This window comes from Onychomys torridus, chromosome 15 (genome assembly GCF_903995425.1).
Source record: "Onychomys torridus chromosome 15, mOncTor1.1, whole genome shotgun sequence".
In the NCBI taxonomy this organism is placed as follows: domain Eukaryota; kingdom Metazoa; phylum Chordata; class Mammalia; order Rodentia; family Cricetidae; genus Onychomys; species Onychomys torridus.
This window is the reverse complement of record NC_050457.1, coordinates 9,537,193-9,564,397: the sequence shown is the minus strand read 5'-3', so window position 1 is coordinate 9,564,397 and position 27,205 is coordinate 9,537,193. Positions and strand designations below refer to the sequence as shown.

The following is a 27,205-nucleotide window of genomic DNA, read 5'->3' as shown; positions in this document are numbered from 1 at the left end:
CATAGCCCCACCTGACTGTAATGCTTATAATACTCCAGAACAGTACATCTTAAGTCATGCCAGAAAATGTAAAATAAATTATACAAACTTTACAGTTAGGAGTAAACATACCTCTTCTTGTTTGGGTTTCTTTGATACATAGTCATCATCTTCATAGCCTTTCCTCTTCTTCCTATAATTAAGCAATTAGCAATCAGCAAAACTGACAGTGGCAACAAAACTATAAACAGGACCTAGCAAGGCTATGTGAGCTACAACCCAAATCTTCAAAACCAAAAGAAACAGATCTCTTCTGAAGAATAGGGACTAAATAACTGGAGAGGGATCGTGACTATGAAAGCATACTCAATCTGCGTAGCAAGAACCTGCAAGGAGTATGAAAAGAAGAGGCTGGGCATAGCTATAAAACTCAGTACTAGTGACTCTAATGAGATTTGGAATAATCCTGGGCCACACAGTGATCTTGCCTCAAGAAAGCATAGCAAAGAGAATCTAGAGGGAAAAAGTGTTAGTTATCATAAACATACACTATAAAGTGGAGCCCAGTAGTGGTCCACACCTGCAACGTGAATACTTGGGTGGGGAAGGCAGGAGGATTCAGAGCTAGAAGCCCACTAGGTCTTATAACAAGACCTGCCTAGGAACAATAAATGGCACACTAAAAGCTATGGTTATTAAGAGTGGTGTCATATATCAGTGAGTAAAGCAGACAGACAAAAGTGGCTCCACACTTAGACGACAGGTTCAGTGGATTTAGACACTGAGATAGACGATCTGTTTGTTCCCCCGACCCATATGGAAAAAGAAAAGTGGCGCTTGTCCACTGTCCTCTGTCCTGCATACAGGCACCCACTTCCATCTGTACTTACACACAATAAACAAATAAATGGGATTCAAAAACTGGCCTCACTTTGAGTTTTTCTGTGATTAAAAAATTGTCATCTAAGAAAACCATGCAATATTCAAAAGCAAACTAGGCAAATTTACTAATATTAGGAGGAAAAACCCTTCATAACCATTTATTTATTTAAAAAATAATAACATAAGAAAAAATTATATATAAAAAAACTAGGATAACTATCAAAAAAATTTTAAAGATGAGACTATAGAAAGTACTATAAGAATAAAATTCCAGAACTAGTGCAGAAAAAAGAAATCCAAACGGCTATCAAACCTAGAAACATAATATTCACAGTAATTGGGGAAATTACAAATGATCAAGGCGACACCTTTTTTTTTTTTTTAAACTCAAACTCCAGGAGTAAAAGATTAGTAATGTTAAATGCATGATGTGGACACAGTGACACACATTTATACACAGAAAAAGTTGGCAGAGGGTAGACCATCTGGTAAAGTCATTTTGGAGCCAGGATTGAGATTTGCAGTTTGATGAAAGGGAACTTTGGTTTTTACTTAATGAGTGACAGAAGAATACAGTTACTGTATAGTGAAAACTAAAGGCAAACATTTAATGATCAAGGAAAACCAGTGCTTTGTACTGAGGTTGAGCTACTTGGTGCTGTTCACGAGCTGTTTTCAGCCTGCACTGAGATGAACAGAACAGACACTGTGTACTTAGAAACTATACAGCAATTTGACAGACTAACTTTTGACCACTGAATCTAATAAAATTTGAACTTGTATTTTAAGTCTGTTTTACTTTGTAGAAACTTTGGTTGTATTTTATAAAAATCTATGTAATTTTTTTTAAAGTCCTTCCTATACAAAGAAATGTATTCAAGACACTTGCACAGGAATGTACTTTCCTTGGCAGAGTGCAAAGCAAATGGCAATTTGGAATAAAATATAAACAGTGAGGAATTTTGGATTATGACCCATTCCATTATTAACTAGAACAGAATTAATAGTTGAGTGGTCCAACGAGGAAGACAAATTAGTAAGTACTTCAGGGTTTGCAGTCCATACATGTTGGAGTACCCTGAACTTAAGGCTGCAGTCCACCATGTCCAGACACCACTCTGGGCTCAGCGTAAAATGGAGGACTCCCCTTCCAGCAGGGTTCCCTCCCTACCTGGATAGTCTCTAGACTTAGAGGCCTGACCCATCTCAAATGTGACTCTTGACTCAGATCCCGCAGACACTCTCTGCCGGCTGTCCATATGACAACTGGGTATCCTGCTCCTAGTGTTTGATAGGCGCATCCTGCCAATTACAAATGAACTGATGCCCCAGCTGCAGTTTCCATCCTCTCTCCTACTCTGGAATAAGTGAGCTGTAACGCTGAAGGCTACTTCTGTTTCTGTTCCCTCCTCCCTCATGGACTTGGTGGCCAAGGATGCCCGAGGAGGAGGGAGACCCACACATAGAGTTTCTGCCATAGAATGAAAACGGACACAATAAGTACATAAATAATGGGCATTCTATGTTCTAGTAACTCTACTTCTAGACAAAACAGGTAGGGGCTAGATTGGTGGGTGTGGAGCCTCATTTGCACATTTCAAAATCAATGTAAGAACACAGTTAAGTGCTACAAAACTTTTATTCACCAATAGGTTAACTTTCTTTATAGCTTTCAGATATTGGTTACTACTGAAACCTACCAATTTCAAGATTTACACAAAGCCATGCTTTGAAGCCACAGCTTTAAAACATCAGTCTGATAATTTGCACTTCGTACAGCCATTGAGTAGTTCTCTACTACAACTACAGTTAAGGAATTAAATCATAGCTGCCTTGCGCTGAAGGCCTTGGTATGCTCTTCAGTTTTCCAAACATATTTGTTATTATTTCTTCACTAATCATAGATATCAAAATACCACATAAATATATATGCCATAGATTTTAGGGTGAAATCCATATTAGCCTATAAATTAAGAGACATTAAGTATGCTCTTATACTTACACAAAGCAACCTAAGAATACATTTTATTGTTCTGATACAATGTCTCATCAAATAGATATGAGCCAAGTTTCCTTACTAGTTTATAAAAATTAAGTCTAAAAACAGTATACTTGTTTCTCAAACCATGTGTCAGGTTGGTAAAGAAACGAAAGTTTAAGGATCTCATAGGAAGACTGACTCTCAGTAATTCCATAGAGGGAAAAGCAAGCCAGGTCACACAGGAATGATCAGAATCAGAACTGTAGGAAGAAAGCCAAACATCTCTTCCTCGTGTTTGCTCCCACTAGAAAGTAACACACAAGCCAGGCTGTAAATGTAGGACAGGCAGTGCACTGGCCTACGGACAAGGCCCTGGGTTCAACTTGAACACAAGAAAAACCAGTATATTCAATTGAAATATCAACTTCCAACACAAGCAAAAACTATACTCAACTGATTATAATTTAAGTCCTAAGATTAACACACTTTGTACCAGTAAAGTAATTTAAATAACAGTTGAACTCAATGCCTTTGTGAACATAACTTTCAGGTCATGCCTACTTACGTCACCACATTAAGTGCAAGGTCAGCAGAATGGCATCGCTCCAATTTCTGTTTCAGAACAGCAACTTCTTCAGACCTGGGTGGCTCATATTTTTTTACCAAGTTTCTCATGCCTACATGGAGATACAAAAGTATTTAATAATGTCTGCTTTCATCTGGGCGTGGTGCTACACACCTTCATCTCTGCACCCTGGAGAGAGAGTCAGGCAGATCTCTTGAGTTTAAGGCCATCCTGGTCTATTGAGCGAGTTCCAGGACAGCCAGGGCTACACCTGTCTCAATAAATAAATAAATAAATAAATAAAATAAAATATGCTTTCATATAAAGAAAGCAAAATAAACTAACTTGCTTTAGGAAACAAGACATTGGTGGTGATATACATTCTTACCAGGACTTGTATTCCATATTAAAATTCTATATTAAAATGAAGTACCAGCCTTTTAAGTTCAAGTAATAGGTATTTGCTGTTTATTTCATTATATATGGCATAAATGTAAGTATGTTATATAATATAGTTATTATTTATTTCTAAGTACCTCCATGTTTACATTTGCTTACTTTAAGGCCTGTGAAGTAATCTCTGTGATTTAGTAAAGACTCTTTATTCTCTACCACCAGCCATATGCATTAACAGATGGTGGCCCAGGAATATACCTCTTATTTACCAAAAAAAATAACATGTAAAAAAGGGATGCCTCTGTAACAAAACATAGCTGCTATAAAAACATATCCTTTTACTCAGGTTACAAACAAATTATAGCCGGGCGGTGGTGGTGCATGCCTTTAATCCCACTACTCAGGAGGCAGAAGCAGGTGGATCTCTGTGAGTTCGAGGCCAGCCTGGTCTACAGACTGAGTTCCAGGAAAGACGCAAAGCTAAACAGAGAAACCCTGTCTCGGGGTGAAAAAAATTACAGATCAATAATTGTAAAGTAATAAAATATGCTTTGATTTATGTTTTTATTCAACATAATAAACAAAATAAAAATCTCAAGACTTTTCAGGAACATGAATAAGTCCAGGGACGTATTGTGTGGTCATGTGCTTCAAACTGGTAACTAAACCAGAAATTAGTACTTATGATTCAATATCTTTAGAGTAATATCTGTCTTCCCCCCATCTATACATACACATACACACACACACACTTTCATATTAAAACTGAGTATTTTCTGAAGCACTATCCTAGTGTCATATTAAAAGCAGAACAAAATAAGCATATTGAGAAATCAGGAATTAAACATTAAGCTTCAAATAACATCATGTTATCCTTATGTACCTTCTACTACCAAATTGTTAGGAACTATTACCAGATCACAATTAGCTTTGGAAGTGAGCCCTCTAGTGGTAAATATGAAGACCTACAGCTTATGCAAAGAAAAATCATCTGCTCCATTCATTATGCTCAGAGGAAATTCAAAATTACTTCAAACAAAGAATCACATCACAGCATAAGAACCACATGCCTTGAATCCCAGTTTTTAAAATAAACACTAAAATATAAACACATTTACTATCACCTAAGTAAAGGTTGGCAATCTGGTATTTTACTGGTTTATTCGCCCTTATCTCTAATGTACATCTCAGTAGCTATGAACACGATCGCCAGACAATTCATGAAGAACTGAGTGTGCTGGCATACCCTACAATCTTAGCACTTCCAAAACTGGGGCAAGAGATTACAAGTTCATGTCTAGCCTGGGCTACGTTCTCCAAAACATGTATTAGTAATCTATATGTCACATATGTCTCTGTGTCTGTGTATTATGTGCTAATCAACCAAGCAGAAATTCTTACCAGAATTTCTAAAGACGATTTCTCAACACCAGCACTAAGAAGTTTTTAATAAGTGTTTATGAAAGTCTTTCTAAGTTTCCCAAGGCTACTATTAAAATTATCACTGAGTTGGTGTTTCAAAGCAACCAAATGTATTCTCTCACACTTTGAAGTCCAGGAATCTGAAATCTGTTTCCCTGGGCCAAAATCAAAGTATTGGCAGAAAGCCAAATTCTGTCTGGAGGTTCTAATGAAAATCCATTCTGCCTGTTCATTTCTGGTGACTGCCAGCTTTGTTTATTTGTTAGATTGCTCCAATTTTTAAGGCCAAGATTGCACATCTCTTTTGCTGTCATGACATTGTTTTATGGCTGTCTGAAATTTCTCTCTACTTTTTGTTTATAAGGACCCTTGTGACTACATGTACTTGTTACTTAAGTAACTCAAGTCACCATCAGCATCTTTCGATGAACTAATCTGAACAACTCCAACTTCTGTGGTCTCAGGTAACAGTCACGGGTCCCACAGATAGGACATGGACCTCCTTTTAGGGGCCATTTTTTTTTTCCTTTTCTTTTCTTTTTTTTTGGTTTTGTTTCTTTTTTCTTTTCGAGACAGGGTTTCTCTGTGTAGCTTTGCGCCTCTCCTAGAACTCATTTGGTAGCCCACTCGGGAGGCAGAGCCAGGCGGATCTCTGTGAGTTCGAGGCCAGCCTGAGCTACCAAGCGAGTTTTAGGGGCCATTTTTTTTAGCAGCATTCTTCACAGTTTTTGCTGTAGTGGGTTTTTTGTTATGTTGCTAGGGTCTGAACCAAGAATTGACACATGCTAGACAAGAGCTCTACCACCAAGTCCCAATCTAGGCCCCGCTGACAAGCTACATTTTTATCAAACACCAAGTTGTAACAGTCAATATGACTTCTGAAATTGACACTTCATCCCTATCAACCCCACTTGACAATTACTGGCTTTGTATCAGTAACAAAATGACCAGCAAATGACATATTAATAATTAAAATTATTTACCAAACAGTGATTGCAAAGGTAAGCCTTACCTTGAAGTTCGTTCCTTTGCATCTAAATGTCTATCACATATTTGTAGATACTTTAAAAGAACCTTGTTTTGACTCAGCCTTTTCTAAATCTGATATCCATATTCCCTTTTACATACAACAAGTATTTCCTTCCATATACCTTTTATTTAGTCTCACCAATGTATCTTCAATGCATTCTGACACAGTAATTCAATAAAAGTAAATTTAAAGAACTCTACCACTGCACATTAAATACCAAAACATTTATTCAGAAAGCAGCTTTGTTAATAGCACTTACTTTTCATTATATCCAGTAACTGTGACAGGCAAGTTCTATTTTCTCTCAGCATTAGACTCTCTGATAAATAGCTATTGAAGGGAAAAAGGCATTTTAAATCATTGAAAGCACACAGCACATTGAAAAGACAAGACATAAATTATTTACCTCCATGTTTATTCATCAAGTACAGTTTTTAAATTACTTATTTAAAAATATCATATAATATTAGAAAACTCCACAGTACTAAAACCTACAGCTATTATAATCTAAAAGATTTACTACCATTTTTGCTAGCTTATGAGATGTGTACTCTTCAAAGTTTATTTAAATTTTATTATATATAACCTTTCAGAGATAAAAGAACAGTAACAACAGTACTAAGGACCAATATTTATCATTTTATATTAAATGTTTGATATAGATATTTCATAAGCCTAACTTCATGTAATTGATTCACGAAGAGTCTGAGCTGTAGACAGGCTAAATAAGCTCAAAGGTGGAAGATATGGAATAGGGCACCAGCCAGCTTTCCCCTACAGCCATTCTACCTGTTGATGTACTTGAGCATTAACAAGCAGTCTACCAACAAGATCTCATCTCATGCTTTGTAAATCTATTACATCGTATCAAGTCCAAAGCAAATATGTTAATACTTTTCTATGAATGTTTTATAAACCCTAATTACACTGTTTAAATTTTAATTCCCCAGAAATTTTACATACCAATACATGGTGTATAGGTGCTATAACCCCAAATAAAGACTCTTAGATCCTAGGTCTTTCAAACATAAATATAAAAAGTAATTTTTCTCCCAGGTAAATTAGTTATAAATGAAGAGTTTTAAGAACTGCTGTTGCAGTATTTTAAACTACCTAGATTAAACTATATACAAAACTTTGATATCTATGTTACATATTAACTTGTTTCCTTATTCCCATCTTGTTATACCTTTGTCATCTCCCTTACATTCTTTTTTTTTTTTTTTTGAAACAGGGTCTCATGTAGCCCAATGAGAACTCAGTGTAGCTGTTGAAGATGACCTTTAACTCCTGACATTCCTGTTTCCATCTCCTATGTGCTGGAATTACAGATATGCCTTACATAGGCTCCACACCTAAACTCCAGACAAGTAATTATTCACATGGATGTCTTTCCTACTTAGTGCAGGGTTTCATTCCTATATTCCTGAAGTGTAATATAACAGAAACTCACTAAATGTTTGCTTAGTAAATAAATGGGATATAAATCACAATAGGATTAAACCTACATAGAGTTGTGTTTGAACAAAAACAGGTATACTGGGACTGGAGAGATGTCTCAATGGTTAATAGCACATCCTACTCTTGAAGAAGACCCAAGTTTGGTTTCTAGAACCTGTATCTGGTAGCTCATGACTACTGAACTCTAACTCTGGGGACCTGACATCCTTTACTGGATACAGGGCACTTATATACATGGCATATATTTATATGTACACACAGATAAAAATAAGTATTAGAAAAGAGATATCCATATATAAATAAAAAAGCCTAAGGTCACCCTTACCCTGGATGCAAATGTGTTTCAAAATTTGTAACTGTTCATAGTGTAAAAAGCTCAGTTGGTCTTTCACATACTGCCTTATGTGAAATATGGTATCTGAGAGTCAGGAATATTGGTACTTCTGTAGTAATAAAAAATATTCCCAATGAGGGAAGACAAAAACTAAATTATATCTGTTCATGTTTGTTACTGTCTTATCACTGTACTTTGAGACTGTAAGTATATAAAATAGTTTAAGCTTAGAAAATTTTTTCTTCAGCTATTTATAAAAATGAAATAAAAGAATCTCAAGCCATAAGAGAAATTAATTATAAACAATAAAAGTAGTATAATTTAGAAAATAACTGGAGTATAATAAATATTTGCTGTTCTTTCAGCTCCCTAGTAATATACATATAGTACTGTTATAAGTGTAAGAATTAATACGTGCATAAGATATTAAAAAATCATGTAGATTTAATTCACATAAATTACTCATTGTACTGTCTGAATCTCTACGTATGTAGTAGATATTATTTATGGCTCAACGTCAATTTCCATGTGGGTATTCCCTAAGGCCATCTACCATTATTACTGACTGTGTTACTCATGTTGTACAACAAATGAACTTGTAAATATCATACAGTGATAGCTGTCTTCCAAAACTACCTGTTTCACTTCTACCTAAGTCAGAAATATGGCTCAACAATACTTGATTAAATCTTTTTTTAAGGGCAATTTCATTTCTTCAGTCACAAAACTTATCTGACATAAGGCATTATAAATACAAAGACAATCATCTAATAGACCTTACTTAAAAACTCAGACTCTACTAAGAAGTAAAACTTGAACTAAAATAAACAAATCGATACCTTTCCATAGTAATTCCAGCCCTAGAGGCACTTGATAAAATAGCTGTCAGGGCAATTTGTGAAGGTGTGTATAAAAGGTAAGCATCTGTCAACGCAATTCTACTAAGAAAATCATCAGCTGTTTTCCTCAAAATCTCTGGATTCTCCAACATGGGGTATCGAGTCTAGAAAGAAAATTTACAGATGTTACCATTTCTGAGAGTTTATTGAATATCAATAACCATTAAAAACATACAGTAACTAGTAGGATCTTAATAAAGAACAATTTTTAAAAAGTAACTCCTTTTCTATTTGCAAAAACTAATCTTTCAATGTTAGATTATTTGGTATGTATTAATAGAATGTAGCTAAATTATAGACATCAAATTCTGAACATTTCATTGATTTCACTGATATGACTTTCAAACTTTTTTGGAACAAGAATCATAATTAGAAATATATGCTTATATGAACAAAAAAGAAACACACGCTTTAAGACAGTAATACTTAATATTATTCTCAGTTTAGTCTTTTTCAAAGTTAGAAAGGTAAGCTCCTAGAGTTTCTAATGGAGTCAAGGCAGACCCAAGATGTATTGGACATATACTCTAGGGTAAAGACTAACCAGGCAATCCAGGCAATTTTAAGGTCAAATTAGGAGCTGTTATATATAGCGTGACTCCTAATTGGTCTTAGTAATTAAGAACCTGGAGCCAAATATCAGGGTAAATGCTGAAAGATCAGAGAGACAAAGGAGCAAGCCACAGCCACCTCTTACCTCTCCAACTCCTCAGTCTGAAAGGGGCTGAGCTTCTGTCTCCACCTCACCTTATCACTTCCTCTCTCTGCCCAGCCATATCACTTCCTGTTTCCTCCTCCCAAGTACTGAGATTAAAGGTATGTGCCACCACTGCCTGACCTCTATGGTTAACTAGTGGCTAGATCTACTCTCTGATCTTCAGGCAAGCTTTATTTAGAACACTTCATATAGAATATGGCATTTAAAATGTTCTAAAATCTTAGACTTTTCTGGACAGTGAGACACATCTGCTCCTGGCAGTACCAATTACATCAGAGAAGATGAAGAGCATCGAAGAAACTCCACACATAGTTTGCTTTCTTGATGGCAAAAGTTAGCCATTTGGGCAAGAAACTGCTCTTGCCTGGACTACTTGAAAGTATGCTGTATAAACATACAGCACCCACAGGAAAATGACTGCTGAACTTGCCAAAACAAGATGGGACGGTCCTTCAGGGCTCCTGCTTCATGAAAGAATCTGCAAGACATTCTGCAGGGCACAGAAGAAAGCCACTGATGAATTTTGCCAAAATAGGCACAACAGTCCTTCAAATTCCCTGCTTCACTGAGAAGTCTGCCAGAGACTCTAGGCCTGTAGGCTGAAGATGGATGCCCCAGTCTTACAGAAGAACTTTGAGTGACTGTCCAGGCTGCCAGATGTCTCTTGTCATTTCTAGTTGCTTACAATGCACTTCCTGTTTAATCAGGTACTATTATATCCCTCTGAGGTCTTTGATAGAGGTGAAGATTAGATAGTTATAATTATAGTTTTCCTTAGTTATGATATAAAATAAATTAGATATGAAACTTTAGACTCACAAAGATAGGATAGATTAAAAAAATTTAAATTTTTAAAAATTATTTTAAAAAATTAAATAATTTTGTCAAATACAAATGACTAAATATTATAACCGTAATTCTTGCTTGATACCTGTTTTATTATATGTAATTTTACTATGTTAAAGTTAAAACCTTCCTTTTGATTAGACAGAAAAGGAGAAATGATGTGGGATGTCTTTCTGTATGCCGTGAATGTATGTTGTTCCCGTTAGTTCATAAATGAAGCTGCTTTGGCCTGTGGCAGGATAAGGTGGAGCCAGTCAGGGAATCCAAGCAGAGATACAGGAGAAATCAGAGAGACACCAGCAACTGCCAGAGGGGTAGGATGCCAGAGCATTATCAGTAAGCCACAGGCCACAGGGCAATACACAGATCAATAGAAATGGGTTTATTTAGAAGTAAGAGCTAGTTCGTAATAAGCCTGAGCAATAGGCCAGTTTACAATTAATATTAAGCCTGTGAGTGATTATTTACAAGCAGCTGGGGGATGGGAGCAGGACAGAGAAAAGCCTCTGGCTACAGTTGTATATCATTGTTATAGGGGATTTGTTTTCATGTATATTGTGGGGGAAAATAAATGGAAATAAATGAACCAATCAGCCATCTGAAATATCTACAGCAATGTTTTTAAACTATGACCACGAAACCTGGAAGACCTCACACTGCCTGTCAATTACTTAAGTCTCAATCCCTCAGACTGACTTCAGATATTCCTAGTCAAGTCCTGAAGCAGTAAGACAATCTATAAATATTCTGAAACAAAATATCAGGTTCAAATGTGGAGCCACAGGGTTGGGGATTTAGCTCAGTGGTAAAGCGCTTGCCTAGCAAGCACAAGGCCCTGGGTTCGATCCTCAGCTCAAAAAAAAAAAAAATGTGGAGCCACATATAGGCCTAATCATTGTCCCCAAATGTCTGACCCTGAAATAATAAATGTAACCATTCCATTCTGACTACAGATGTCTCCCTTTCTTAGGACTTTAATTTCTTCATGCTTTTCTTATAAATCTCAGACCATTTGGTTATGAACCTTCTACCTGATCCCACTTAGCAAAGTCTTCACTCATTTCTTTCCTGTACTTTTTAAGATTATTATTTATGTATACATGTCTGTGTTAGTGTACGTCATTTGCACAGTACCCAAAGAAACAGAAATGAGTGTCGGCTCTCCTGCAGCTGGAGTTACATGCAATTGTGAACCATCAGATGTGAGTGCTAGGAACCAAGCTCAGCTCCTCTGGAAGGACAGCAAGCACTTTTAACTGATGAGCAATCTCTCCAGCCCCAATTTCAACAGTATCTGAATCTAATTTCAATACTTTCAATTTCTGGGCACTGCCAGAAAAATCCACAAAAGAGGTCTTGAGATACTACTATAAATTCAAATTCACTCCTCTTGGTATGTCTCTCTGCTCTGTCTACCACTTACATAATGTTTTCCTAAAAAATTTGTCTTCCATTTGTCAGTGATGACAGTCACTATTTTCTACCTTTATGTCCTTACTGAGCCTCGAACCGTCATTCTGTGGACTATTATCTCTGCATTATCTGCACCAAATCTCCAGATACAACACCTTCTCCATGCAGCTACTCCCTCCATCTCATGTCAGCACAAGAGCTTGTCCTCTCTCTAAGGCCAGCTGCACCTTTTTCAAACTCCATGCTAACCTGCTGTATATTGTTCATAGAGAATCCACAGCTATGCTGTATGGTCTGTTTCCCCTTTAATCTCTTTCTCGTAACCAGCTCCTTGGGTCAGTATTTAACTTTCGTCTCTCTCTCCTGCAAAAACAGAATACTCTTCTACATTCTGCACTTCCTCCATCTTACCTCTTTCACTTCAGAGAAACTGTTTAAGTTATGTATATAAGTTCTATGCCACAAAACAATTTTTCTACCAGTAATAAATAATAGACATGAGTTCTACAAGGTTCTAATGCAGCTGAATATTCCCCATCATTTAGTGATTTCACAACCATCACAAGTATGTTTGTATTGATACCTGTGCAAACAAGCCTATGGTTCAGCTTAAGAGACAAGTATATACACTGCAGAATTTTGAAAAATGATAAGCAACTATGTTACTGCTGCACTACACATTTTTAATTATTATTTTGGAGCATATTTCTTGTACTTACGAACAAAAAGTTTGATTATAAAACCTTAGGTGGGTCCATAATCGACTAACAGACCCACTGTTATGAGAACATATGACAGTTCCATGCATGGTAACACTTAGCCAAGGACAATATATAAAGATGGAAGATGGGTGATATAATTCACACAATGTCAAATTCATCTACTATCTCTGAATGTATCACTCATTAAGGAAAAATTCTAAGAAACACACTTGTGTTTTGCCCCTCTTTCTGGACAGGATCTTACTATGTAGCCCAAGTTGGCCAGATACAATTCTGAATTCTGAGGTTCTCCTTCCTTTTTTTAAAATTTTATTTACTTTTATGTATATGATGTATATGGGTATGCCTGCAAATATGCATGTATGTCTGTACACTACATGCATGCCTGGTGCTCAAAAGGGACAGAAGACACTGGATCCCTTGGAACTGGAATTACAGGCAATTATGAGCTGCCATGTGAGTTCTGGGAACTGAGTCCTGTTAAGTCTGGAAGAGTAGCCATCTCTACAGCCTGTTCTCTTTCAATTTATTCCTCCAAAACCACCAATCTTTTTTTTTTTTTCTTCTACACTTCAAAGACAAATTTCAACAAAATCATAAATGACCTTTCTGGCACTAAATTCAGCAAATATTATTAATCTACCTTTTCTCTGCCTGATCAGAGCAGAATTAGAAAGTTGCTACGCTTTCTTATGGAAGAGTACTCTACTGCCTTTTGTTTTCCCAGCAGACCCTACAACTCTGGGTCAGTCTGAGTCACCAGTTCTTCATCGCCCCACTGCCCTTTTAGTGTTTCTCACGACCAGTCCTCACCATTCCCCTTGCCTGTTCTGACCCACTCTCTTCAAAAGGTAGGACACATACAGATGTTCAATCTCATCTGATGCTGTGATGGCTATTTTGGTTGTCAACTTGACTACATCTGGAATTAACTGAAACCCAAAAATGGCTGGGCACACCTGTGAGGAATTTTTGCTTAATTAAAATCATTTGAAGTAGGAAGATCCCCTTCTAATCCAAATCTCTGAGGTAGGAAGACTACAACTTTAATCCAGATCTTTTAAGGTGGAAAAATCTCCCTCTAATCTGTGTGCACCTGCTGGAAGCCTATAAGGACAGGGAATAAGGAAGCCCCTCTTTTTCCCTGCTTGCCCTTGGCTTGCTAACAAGTCCATTTCTTCACTGGTATTAGAACCTACTTCGTTGGCATTCTGGCATATACTGAGGATCAGCTGAGACATCCAGCCTCATGGACTGAACAACTACTGAATTCTTGAACCTTCTGTTGATAGGCAACCACTGTTGGATTAGCTGGACCACAGCCTGTAGGTCATTCTAATACACCCCTTTTTCTCTCTAGACAGAAGTTCTGTTACTGTTGAGAACCCTGACTAATACAGGTGCACACTAACCTGTGAGGCCGTCAACACCACTTTCTTCACATTGCAAACCCGATTCTCTAAACATGACTTTTACTCCTTTATTCTTTGTTCAAAGTCTTCAACACTACTTAAATAGTCTAGACTTCTGCTTTTCACTTAAACCACAACACTCTCCCCCTCTATCGTCAGCTCTTCATTTCTTAAGTCAGCCATGGGTCTGAGCTCTTAATTAGGAAGGTCTCTGGGTGGGTCTAATTCCTACTCTTGATTTGAACCTCACTTCAAGCAATGATGTCTCAGTTGTGTCTTCCTTGCCTTTCAATCTGCCATCTTCATTCGGAGTATAGTTCCCTCTATAAAATTTAGCACACTAATAGTTATCAAAAGAACATTAAACTGTAAGGTCCCTGAAAGTTGTCATGTCCTGTCTTGTTTTTAGGCTGTACCCTCAAACATGTTTAGCATAAACCAAATATCCGTAGCTGCTCAACTGAGATGAACCAGTTCTTAACTTCTCTTCTACTTTAGACTATTCAACAACTTAACTGACCATGTCAATATTTACATATGTATCAATATGTTGCACATGTAAATACATAAATATAAGTTCTATACATAAAATACATACATGTACATATTTGTGTTACATGTTTTGTGATGCAGTATCACTACATTGCTACGCTAGTCTCACAGGTGCAAGCAATCCTCCAGCCTAAACTTCCTGAGGACCTAAGACTACAGGTGTCAGCCATTTACTTATAATTCTGGCTATATTTGTGACCTGAGTTCATAAAACATTAAAAATAGAAGCCATGTATTTTTTAGTTTAATATTAAGAAATTTATAAGGTTCGTAAGTCTCTAGGCCCAGATCTATGACAATATATATCAATTAGAAGAGTCACCATAATTATTTAAGAGCATTACTATAAACTCACAATCTACTACTAAACCAGAAACCTGGAAATTCTTATCTAACACTCTAAGATAACAAACTCCTTGGGTGGACTCTAATGCACATTACAGTTTGAAAACTATTACCTTAGAAGAGCCAGCACAGACTCTCAAGTTGCACCATTTCGGATATTACTGGTTATAGAGTTTTCAATTATTTTAGCAAACAATAACAAAGGAGTATATCTATTAACTAATTTCCTATCGGGAAGTTTACCTTTATATCAATGAGAAAGCCTTCAAATGGTCGATAAGGGTTGTGGACAATAAGGTGAAAATTAAGCTGTTGTATAAGTAGCAATTCATATTCCAAAATCTGTTCCAGTGCCTTCTCCTGTCCAAGGGGACTCTCTCGAAGATTTCCAACAAACTGAGGACTAGACACATTGAATTCATCTACTTTGCAGGCCAGAAATGCACAAGTGAGCCTACATGAAGAAATAACAGAGGGCAGAAAAACCTAAGTCTTCTTTAAAGTACTTTGTAAATTGCTTAATATTTGCACATGACTATGCTAGACACTGCAGTGAATTTAAAAAAATGAAATATAATGAGCTCCTCTTGAAACTTTTATCCATTAGCAGGCTTAGGTACAGCTGTCTCCTAATGCTGCTACAGCATTTAGCCACCATTAACTTACTGGTAGCTTCATACAGTCCAGTTAGAAACTGGGAAAAAAAGTAACTAAGGAATAAAAGTAGTGTGTATCAAGAAATATAAACGGAAGAGTTAATGTAAAAACAGAATACTACACATGTATGTACCTTGTGACCAAAGAAGACAGGCAAAGATAATTAAGACTGCAGGTCATCAGTAGAAGTCTCAAGTTGCTTGAGTAGAGTTACCAGCTTATGGACAAGCAGGAAGCTCACCTGAGTACTACATTAAGTTCAGAGAGGGGACCGAGTGGGAAGGCTACTGCTCATAGCTTTTAGATGCTACAGTCACAATAAAGGCCTAAGCTTGACTGTGAGAATGGAAAAACAGAAACAAAACCATGAATGACAACAAGCTCTGTGACGAGTCCTGCATTAATTCTGTCCTCATCTTTAACAATAAGCATAATGCTTAGCAAAGAGGAAAAAAAACAAAATACACCTTCGTTTAACCAAAATTAATAAGAACCTGCAGGATTCGCAAACTGATGGGAGTCGAGAGAGTAATCACCACAAATGACTGTTAGTCGGAGAGACTGGAAGAATCGAGATGTCACTGACAGTGGTATTAGTAAAATACCCAGGGTTAAGAAAAACGTTGTGAATGGCAGACAAGTTGCAGTTCAGATGCCATTATCAATATAGAAGATAACGGCAAGTAAGATCTTATACTCAAATAGGGAAAAAAATTTCAAATTCAAATTGTTCCTAATTAAGAAGTCGATTATCTCATATACATCCCACGGACAAATGTCCACACATTATAAACATCTTCTATGTAAACAAAAAGACAAATTTATACTCACATTATTATCCGGGGGTGATATTCCATTACTGAATTATTAAGATAAAAACGCTTGAAATACATACAAGCTGTACCCTAAGAGTAAAAGGAAAAAAAAATACACATCTATAAAAGCAGAATCTACTTGCATGTTACATGTTAAATTTTGAAGAAAAAAAAAACTTATTCATGCACAGTTTTCCTTGAAAAGGTTCTCCATACCAATACTTTTGAATTTTGCATAAGTCAAAATAAACTGTGGTAAAGTACAACAAAACACCATAATCAAAAAAGCCTTTCATTTTTTAGTTATTTGTCTCCAGCCTATGTGGAATAATCCTTTCTGCAGTCACTGAACTTAACAGTGTTTATTTATGTTAGGATTCAGAGCAACATGAATACTTAAAATCCGAAAAATTTAAGGATTAAAATAACCGTGATCACAGGTTACCCAATCTCGGAAAAATGCTAACACAATAAAATGATTGGAGCAAAAAGCCTTTTCTCGTCAACTCCAGATCTGTGATGTACCATGATGCTGGCTGCCAAACTGCAGCACCTCACATTACCTGAATACATCCCATTCAATAAATAAGCCTCACTGTGCAAGCTCTAACGTATCAATCTATTCCAATCCTTATAACACATTAGTAAATTATTGCTATCTCCACGGAAAAAGAAAAAGTATCACAAGTTATCTGATTTATTCAGACAACTATCAAGGGTCAAAGGCTATACTCAACTAAGAACTACCTGTAGTTTCAACTATTATATCACTTGACAAAACAGTAAAATAACCATTTATTATTTGATAACAGGAAAAATCTTTCATTTAAGTGCTCAAAAATTTGCTGTCAATTTATGTTAAACAACAACAAAATTGTATCTATTGTATAGATAAATTCCATAAAAGTTTATTCAAGAATTGCTTGACCTCATTCTAGAGCACCTATAATGAAAAAGAGAAAACCCAAATTTCCTCATAGAAACTAATCAACTGTATCTGATACTATTTATGATTGTTTCATCTCTCAGATAAGTATGCAACTTAAAAATGATCCATAAACACATGTGTATTTAATATTTTCTATGTTCTTCCACCTAGATAGTTCTCTATTGGGTAATAAATCATTAACTTTAAAAACAGCCTTTCATTCTTGACCTTTACAGCTAACCAGCCATGAGAATAATAAGCAAGGTAAAGGTACTTTACATAGCCTTAACATCAGCTTTTTTCTTTGCTGTTCAGCTTTTTAAGGCCAGTTACCTATTCCTTCTCACCACCATCCACCCTAGTGGAAACACAACACAAAGAACTAATCCTGAGACATTTAAGCCTGGGATATCGCTCAGTTGAGAGTGTTCCTGCCAGAGATGCAGGCACACTTAGGTTTGAGTCCCAGTACTAAACCAGATTTGCAGTGCCTACAATCCCAGCATTAGATGTTGAGGCATTAGAATCACAAGTTCAAGGTCATCGTCTGGAACATAAGAAACTCAAGGACAACATGACTTGTAGACCATCTCAAGAAAACAAAACAAACAAACAGAACCACCAAGAAAACAATAATAAAACCAAAGACAAACCTCTAACAACTGCTAATAGAAGTTTCAAAAGATCTTATGGCAGGATCACAGCTAGAACATAATGGATGATTTCAAACAGGAACTGAGTTTAGCAGAATTGAAAAAGCACCTGTTTATACTTTAGTCCCAATTCTACTGTTCTCTAGTGAAGAATGTGAGGAAAAAAAAAAAAAGATTTTTCTTTTTCAAAAAAAAAAAAAAAAATGAGGATGTCACAAACTGTACAGCAGACTATGAAATGACACTGGAAATGCTCTTATCCACAAAATATAGCAACTTATGATTTAAGGCCTTTGTTTAAAAATCTCAAAGATTAGTTTTTCTCTCTCTCACTTTATCAATATTTTTTAAAAACCTACAGCTGATTTCTGTACAATTCTCACTGAAGATCCTTGTAGTAGCTAACTCTCCACTAGAATTCATGCTTTGACACGGGGAATAAGCATCTAGGCAGAAGCCACATTTCTCAGCCTTGCTTCCGTCTGTTGTGGTTGACAGGATGAGTGGAATGTCTTTCACTCTTGAGCCCAGAGTTCAAACAGTGGATATGCCTTCCGCACAGTTCCCTCTTGTCCACCCAGAAGCAGAGGACTGCTCATAAGAAGCGGGTGCCTGAGATTCCAGTCATGACTAAAGAGCCACTTTTTGATGAGATGGCCTGTACTGGACCACACTACCAGAAGAAATCAACTACTAGATTTTTTTTTTTCCTGTTGTGTAGTTTGGAGCCTATTTAGATCTATAGTTAAGACTATTCTAACCCAAGGATAACTCCAACATAAATAAAATTTTGCTACTTGAAAAAAGTGACAAAAATAAACTAATACAACTAAGGTGAGTCTTCTAGATTGAAGAGAGAATTTAGTTAGAAATTTAGAAGAGTTCAGCCTTCACAAGCCTGCTGAAAGGCTTTATACTTCACTATCATGACTTACCACAACAGAGCGTGGCATTGCTGGCTTAAACACCGAACAGAATTCCAATAATCTTTTCTCATAGTATTTGCAAAGTGTCATTTCTTCATAAGGCTCAAGAAACACTGGATCATTTGGAAGAACCTTTAAACAGAGCGAAGATTTCAATGTAAGTTTAGTGAATTAAAACTGTTTTCTCCATCCTGCTTAAATCTGATTTATATCTTCAACAAAGGGAAAATACCTCACATCATTTTCTCTTTGTAGGTTGGCTACGCATTACACAAAATATCTTAGAAAATAATAAGCAAAATAAAGTGAATCTAAATCATCATCTCCCAGTTGGACATTTTTGTTTGTTTGTTTTTCGAAACAAGGTTTCTCTGTGTAGTCCTGGCTGTTCTGGAACTCACTCTGCTGCTGGGATTAAAGGCGTGCACCACCACCAGCAGCACCACCACCACCACCACCCAGCAAGTTGGACATTTTTAAACAATCAAGACAGAGCATGTGCCAAAACGACCCCAGGTTTGATACCATTATTTGTAAATCGATACTATTTTTCACTGGTTGGAAATCTCTCAAATTCCCTTTTCTCAGTGAATCACTGGGTCACCCAAATTTAAGAAAACAGCAACAAATGACTCAAAGTATTGGTACTTCGTTGTTTCGGAAGTGCAAAGAGGCAAGTATAAAGTCACCACAGGTCAGTACAACAGAAATGGGTGGTGGAGCCATAAGAAGACCTGGAGAGAGGGCCGCCGACCCAACCATGCTCAACTGGCTGGTGTCAACCTTCCGCGTGAAAGCTGTTTATGGAAAGTAGATCCAACAAGCCACCATTTCCCCATTTCAAGTCCTGGAAAAGCTCCCTTCAGTTTCGTCGTGAGTTTCAACGCTACGCTTCCGTGTACAAGTGCCTTGCCTACCTACGTTCTTCAACCACTGCTGCACAGGTGCAGCTTCGCCCACCAACGACCACGAACTCCCCGAACCTGCCTGCGATTCTGACCTCCCCCTTGGCCCCAGCGGCTGTCTGCCGGGACCATCCTCTGCCAACTACCGAGAAAGGTCTGTCCTGACATCCTGCAGGACAAGAGACCAGTCCGGGTCCCGCACTGACTCCGCACCCCACGGGGGCTTTAGGCCATTGCCCAGGACGTTGTTACTCGTGCCTCCGTCACGGCCAGTCCCGCGTGGGTCTGCACCGACCCCAGCCGGGTGCAAGCTCCGTGCTGCCCGCCCGCTCTCCCGCAGGCAGAGTGAGGACTTCAGGAGAGCCCACCCCGGGCGGGCGCGGGGACTGGCCTGCGGGGACCTCACCTTCCCGTTCGCCACCGCTTTGCACTTGAATTTGCGGTTGGCGTCGGCCCGCAGGCGCGCCAGCTGCTCCTCGCCCGCGAAGGTCCAGTGCCGCTTCTGGCTGCTGCTGTGGTACATGGTGCAGCCCGGGAGGCTCGCACGGCCCGAGACAGCAACAGCGACACGCCAGGAGACGGCGGCCACGCGCGACCGCGACCCCCAGGAGCCCGCGGCCCAGACCGGAGACGCGCGCGTGACGTCACGACCACGCGCCGGCGTCTGCTGAGGCGTTTCCGTGGGAGGGGTTCCGCGGCGTCGGAGGGCGGAGCCTCGGGGGACTCCGGGCCCGGGAAGGGGGCGGGGAGTCTGAGGGGCGTGGCCCGGTAGCGGCAGGAAGTGGGCGTGGCCGCGGGGACTCGTGGCCGCCGAGAAGGGGAAAAAGGTTCCAGAGCGCGGACAGGAGCCGTCCTTGGACGATCTGTGTGCAGCACACCCAAGGCCTAAGACTCCAGGCTAAAGCCGACGCCGCGGAAGGGGTTGGGGAGGGGCAATGTCGGAAGAGCGCTAGATGCGTATCCGTGTTGCTGCTGAAGCGACCTTTCTCTGGTCGGTTTTCAGTTCCTCCCGGTATTCCCGTCTCTGAAGTCCAAGTGGATGATGGTTTTACAGTTCTTGGTCTTCCCATCTCCATTATTGCTTTCACGGATCTTACAATATACTATCATAATGCTTAAGAGGTTTACCTTTTGTTTTTTATTAGAGTTTTCAAAACTGCGTTTGAGACGGTCAAATTGACATTGGTTCCAAAAGCCCTCACTATTTTGTTTTTACCCACCTTTTTTTAGAGACAGAGCACAAAGCAGCCCCCCACAACACACACACATACTGACCTAAATTGTGCAGTCGTGTTTTCCCGCCCTCCCTTCCTGCCTCCTCCCCTTTACTTACCTCACTATGTACTAGAAGTCACTGTGTAGTTCAGGGTGGTTTCAAACCTCTGATCCTCTTGTCTAAGCCTCTCAAGTTCTGAGACCACAGGCATGCATAGCCACACTCCCCTCACATCATTTTCAGATTACATTTCACTGCTTCTAATGGAGGTTATTCAAACAAAACACACTCTAGTCTTTTCTAGAAGAGGAACATGTAAATTCACGACTTGATGGCAAAGATACCACAAATGATGTCTAGTGAATATTAGACGGCACCACATTAAATGGAAAATTTTCAGTGTTTAAAAATAAATACAATTGTCTTTGTTCAGCAGTTCTTAAATTGTGCTTTGTATTATTTGTAGACAGATTGTAAGTATTTTGAGTGCCAATATTACCTGCAGTCCAAGACTTGCCGTCAGAGATCTGACTTTACAGAGCACTGTTACCTGTTGGTCTCCAAAGAAAGGCTCTTCACACTTTGCTAACCAGACTTGCAGGAGCACAGTATTGGAAATTTCTTTCTTGCTTTGGTGAAATCTTCCCACGTTTCAAAGCCTTATTTATCCTAGTGATCCTAATGCTGTGAGAAAATTAAAGAATCCGAGACTGTGTGTTCTTACCACAAAAGGAAGAAAAGGAACCAGAAGAATAAGGTATCAATTTTATTTATGCAACTAGAAATCATTTTTTGCATGTGTGCTTGTGTGTATGCTGTGAGTGCATGTATGTATGTATGTGTGTTTACAAGTGTGACATGCATGTAAAAGCCCAAGGTTGATGGCAAGGGTCTCCCTCAATCTCTCTCCTGTGCATTTATTGAAACATCATTTCACTGAAACCAGAGCTCCTCAGTTCCTGCTAGGCTAGCTAGCCAGCCTACCCTGGAGATCCCCATCTCTGTCTTTAGAGTCATGGGCAGGGTTACAGGTGCTCAACAGGCATGTTAGGTTTTCTCTTGAGTTCTGGGCATCCTAACTCTGGTCCTCACATTTGAGAGGAAAATGATTAATCTACTGGGACATCCCCCATCCCCAACTTATACTATTTTTAAATCAAATCGTGTATACATTTCTTTAACTTATTGCCTTCATTTCATCAACACATCTGATTTCAGAGACACACAACAAGGGGGGTTATAAAAATAAGGACAAAGCCAGGAGTGGTGGTGAATGCCTGTAATCTCAGCACTGAGGAGTTGGTGGCAGAGGATAAAGAGTTAAAGGCCAAGTATGTAATGAGTTCCAGGGCTATCTGGGCTAAATGACACTTTTATCTAAATTTTTTGTTTTTAAGGAGAAGAGTAGATTACATTTAGCTTACAGAAATAATATACTTTGAAGTATGACATGTTGCTGTATTCCTTTAGCTGTTGAGATGGGTTTCTAATGTTTTAAGTACAGACTTACATATTATATTGTAAAACCATTAAATCCATTACAGTTCTATTTTTCTGCCATACAATTAACAGTGGTTCTAAAATCCTTCGTAACTTTGTCCCTAGCTTTGAAGTTAACACTAAGAGAAAAGGAGGTATATACAGCAAATGCTGTAGATGAATTTCTAAATGGTCTTCTTAAATAAGAAACACAGAGCCAAATATAGGGGTGAAAGCCTTAGAGAGATCAGGGAAATAGTGGTAACCACCAACCTTACCTCTCCAGCTCTGCATCTACTAAAAAGGGGGCTACTTCCTTTCTTACCCACGCCTTTATTGCCTTGCTGTTCTGCCCTCTCCTTGGCTCTTAGCCCAGCTACCTCACTTCCTTGTCACTGCCTGTCTGTACAGACCTCCAGGTCTCTATGGTTGGTACTGGGATTAAAGGTGCCACCATGCTTAGCTCTGTTCCCTAGTGTGTCCTGGAACACACAGAGCTCCTGCCTGCTAAGTGATGGGATTAAGAGCATATGCTACCATTGCTTGACTTCTTTGTTTACTTAAAAATAGCTGGCCATTTCCTCTGATCTCCAGGCATGCTTGATTTATTAACATACAAATAAAATATCACCACAGCTTACTTTCTCCAAAACAGACCAAAACTAAGGGTAAAGAAGACATCTCCAATCTAATGGGGTCTAAATGGCACAGCCTGTGATGCCTGCTACCCAGCCAGTTGAGGCAGGAAGGTGAAAGTTCAAGATCAGCCTGGGTAACTTCATGAGATTCTGTGTCAAAACAAGTGAAAGGAGAGCTGAGATTAGAGTACTTGGGTATATTGAACAAGAGGTGTAACACTTGCCTGATGTGGAAAATCCTGGGTTCAGACCCAGCACTACAATAACATATGCTAATTAATAAAAAATAACAAAAATCTTTTATTTTGATGTGATTGCTCAAAATTGATACCTTGTTCTGTTTTAGGACTACTTAAAATATAGGTGCAAAGAAGTCTTTACAATATTTTATACAGTAAATTATACAAATCCATATTCAGTTCATCATGTACTTACTGAATCACCACTGTTAACCCTATGCTAAGAGTTAGGGGTAATGATAGGAACACGTTTAATTCCTGTTTCAAGGTCCCTAGAACATGGAAGCATCCTCAGGACACGTACAAATACAGTCCCAAGGTGAGTAAACTCGGGTTCTGTGTGGACCAAAACTTTATTTAGTCTCTTCTGTATTTTTTTAATTTTTTGAGATTATGGTATAATTTCTCTCTTCCTTTTCCTCCCTCCAAGCCATTCTATAGTCCCCTCTCTGTCCTCATTGAAGTTCATGGCCACTTTTTTCACTAATTGCTAGTGTACACATGGATGAATACACATGCATTCTGTTCAGATAATGTTACTGAGTGTTTTCAGGGCTGCTTGTTTGGCACTGGACAGCAGTGTGCTCTTTCCTGAGGAAGAGCACCTGTCTTGTTTCTAGCTTTCCTCAGTTGCCTGTAGTTCTTTGTGTAGGGTTGAGACCTCGTGGACTTTTCCCTGTCTAGTTTGACATCATTGGTGTCATTCTTGTCCCACTTGCTTTTGGGTGGCCATCTTGGTGAGACATGGTATAGCTTCTGATGTTACTGAGGAGACATACTATCACATAAAACTCCCTGATCTTCTGGGTCTTATCATCTTTCCACCCCATCTTCTCCAATGCTCCCTGAGTCTTATATGGGATTGTTTTGTAGATGGATTCATTGGTGCTGGGCCCAACAATTTGGCATTTTGATTGGTTATGGTTTTCTGTGGTGGACTCCATCTGTTGCCAAAAGAAGTTTCCTTGATTGGGGTGAAACCACACATACACGTGGGTATAAAGCTAAATGTTTATAAATTGTTGGTAGGTTATTCATGCTGGTTTGATAAATTAGTGGTTGTAGATTCTTCTCCAATAACCATGAACTTCATTAGCACTAGCTAGGTGTCCAGTACCAGGAATGGTTTTCTTTTGTTGGATGGGATTTGTATCCTTTTTGTTAAGTATTATTAGAACTTGGATGGAAGGGAACAGTCAGCTCCTGGCAGTCAGGAGCCAAGGAATACCACAAAGTCACACCGCACAAATGTAGGGTAAGAGGACCACTTTTTTCAAGTTTTGCCAGAGCAGAACTATAACCAAAGAAACACATCCTGACTCTGAAACCAGAGCCAAAAGGCTAAAAAGGGCCAGTGAAAGAAATGCACTTTGACCTTGAAATCAGAGCCAAAGAAACACACTCTAGCCCTGATCAAATCAGCAAGAAAATCAACAGTCCCTGAGCAGGAAAACCAACAAATCCCTGAGCACAAAATCCAGCCAATTAAGCTTCACCAAACTCAGGGATTGAAATCTGACCAATTCCCACCTGGAAAAGCTCCACCCCTAAGAAACCCTATATAAGCCCTGTGCCTATTCAGTTGGGAGCTGCCTCTCCACCCTGGCAGAGGCAGCCACCCTCCTGGATTCTTCTCTCCCAATAAATCTCTTGCATGGGGTTTGGGTGAGACCTTCTTTCGCTGGAATGGAGCAGAGCAGAGAACTAACAAGTTTTGCCAAAGCAGAACTATAACCTTCCTCTGCTGGAGCAAAGCTGTTACATTGGGAAAACCTTTCTTGGAGCAGGGCTATAAGCTGCTATGTTTACAGTGACTTTTTGGTATTCCTTGGCTCCGGATTGCCAGGATCCCTTTCCACCGAACTGCAATGCTTATAACAGCAAACCTCACACAAGACATTTATTGGGAGGGAAAAAACCAGAAAGGTGGCTGCTTCTGCTCAGATGAGAAACATCAGCAAACTGAACAGAATAGGGTGTTTATATAGAGTTTCTTGGGAAGGGAGTGAGAACTTTTCAGTGTGGAGCTTTCCAGGGTGGAGACTGGTGGGATTTCACATGCAGAGACTGGACTTTTTACTATGTAGGGTCGGGGGGTTGTGTGGTATTGTGTTCCCAAAAATATTGTGCAGGTAATAAACTTATCTGGGGTGAGAGAACAGACAGCCACTAGATACAGAGCCACAAATGGTGGCTAGAAAATGGGAAGAGCAAGCCGTAGCAGAAGCTGGGCAGAGGTGGTGCACGCCTTTAATCCCAGCACTTGGGAGGCAGAGCCAGATGGATCTCTGTGAGTTCAAGGCCACATTGGAAACAGCCAGGCATGGTGACACATGCCTTTAATCCCAGAAAGCAACCTTTAATCCCAGGGAGTGGAGGCAGAAAGGGAAAGATTATATAAGGCATGAAGACCAGAAACTAGAAGCATTTGGCTGGTTCAGTATTTGGCTAGTTAAGCTTTTAGGCTTCTAGCAGTAGTTCAGCTGAGACCCATTCTGGATGAGGACTCAGAAGCTTGCAGTCTGAGGAAACAAGATCAGCTGAAGAACTGGTGAGGTGAGGAAGCTGTGGCTTGTTCTGTGTCTCTGATCTTCCAGCATTCACCCCAATAACTGGCCTCAGGTTTGATTTTGTTAATAAGAACTTCTAACCATTCTGCTACAGGGTTGGGTTCAGTAGTTAGGGCAGTTAGAGTATTCTGTGGGTGGAACCTGGCAGTTAGAAGTCCTTTGGGGAGGGGCCTGGCCACCCCTGTGGCTCAAGGGGCTTACATTCTCCACTAGGGGCTTCTGACGCTGTCACTGTAGAATCTTGGGTTAATTTGTATCACTGTAGAATCCATGATGAGCAAGAATCCTAGTAATTCAATTTATTGACAAATTCATGCCCTTTATGAGTTGCTGCTATTCTTAATATACAAAGAGAAACAGAGTACAAGACATATCTGAAGATTAGCTTAGAAATAAGGTGAGTTACCTGAAATATTACTTACTAAAGTAAGAAGGTTACCAAAGATCTTTGAGCAAGTTGTTCATATGAACAACATTTTCTTTTTGAGACATTAGCATATGAGACTTCGGTCTCAAACTCACTGTGTAGTTGAGAATGGTGAATTCCTGTTACTACTGCCTCCACCATCTAAGTGCTTGGGTTATAGAAGGCCTGAGCACAATGCTGTTTAGTCAAATGCTGATGGGTTAAGGCTTCTGCCCATTGTTTTTGTTACAGTACCTTAGAAGCTGCTGGATTTTGTTTCCCTTAAGTCCTTCCAAGAAACAACATATAAAGAACCAAGCAAAGCCATGAGTTACTTTGACTCACTGATTTTATATGCTGTAGAGAAAAGTATGCTTACTGGATTAGTAAAGTGTCTACCAGAGGCATTCCAGAAACAATTTATTTTTGAGCATGCATGCATATGGACATGAACTGTGCATAATCCGAACCGTGCCTACCTCTGCATGTGTGAATGAATGTTTCCAACATTAATGTGTGTAAATTTTTCTAATAAAGGCTTTTTCCCTTTTTTGAAGAAGGTAGTGCTTTGTGAATTATCTACAGTGTGCTGTTGTGCTTCTTTGGGTGGAAGTCTTCCTCTCTCTTTATCTCTGTCTTTGTCTCTCTTTCTTTTGGTTTTTTAAGACAGAGTTTCCCTCTGTAGCTCTGACTGTCATGGAACTTGCCCTGTAGACTAGGCTGGCTTCAGACTCATAGATCTGCCTGCCTCTGCCTCCCCAGTATTGAGATTAAAGGCAATGCACCACCACACCTGACTCTCCTTGTGTCTTTTTG

At 39.0% G+C, this 27,205-nt stretch overlaps 1 protein-coding gene across 4 annotated transcripts in view; it reads right to left on the bottom strand.

The window, feature by feature from the left end:
- Ccnh (cyclin H) overlaps positions 1-20,504 on the bottom strand; it is a 34,833-nt gene extending 14,329 nt beyond the window's left edge. For all 4 annotated transcript variants that reach the window (XM_036206855.1, XM_036206856.1, XM_036206852.1 and 1 more), the window contains exons 1-8: positions 20,248-20,504; positions 18,946-19,068; positions 16,446-16,519; positions 15,201-15,411; positions 8,890-9,053; positions 6,515-6,585; positions 3,408-3,519; positions 112-172 (exon numbers count right to left, since the gene is read on the bottom strand). In XM_036206855.1, the coding sequence (XP_036062748.1) occupies positions 112-172; positions 3,408-3,519; positions 6,515-6,585; positions 8,890-9,053; positions 15,201-15,411; positions 16,446-16,519; positions 18,946-19,068; positions 20,248-20,364 (933 nt within the window). In that variant the 5' untranslated portion in view covers positions 20,365-20,504. The remainder of the gene's footprint in view (positions 1-111; positions 173-3,407; positions 3,520-6,514; positions 6,586-8,889; positions 9,054-15,200; positions 15,412-16,445; positions 16,520-18,945; positions 19,069-20,247) is intronic.
- Positions 20,505-27,205: the final 6,701 nt, after the last annotated feature.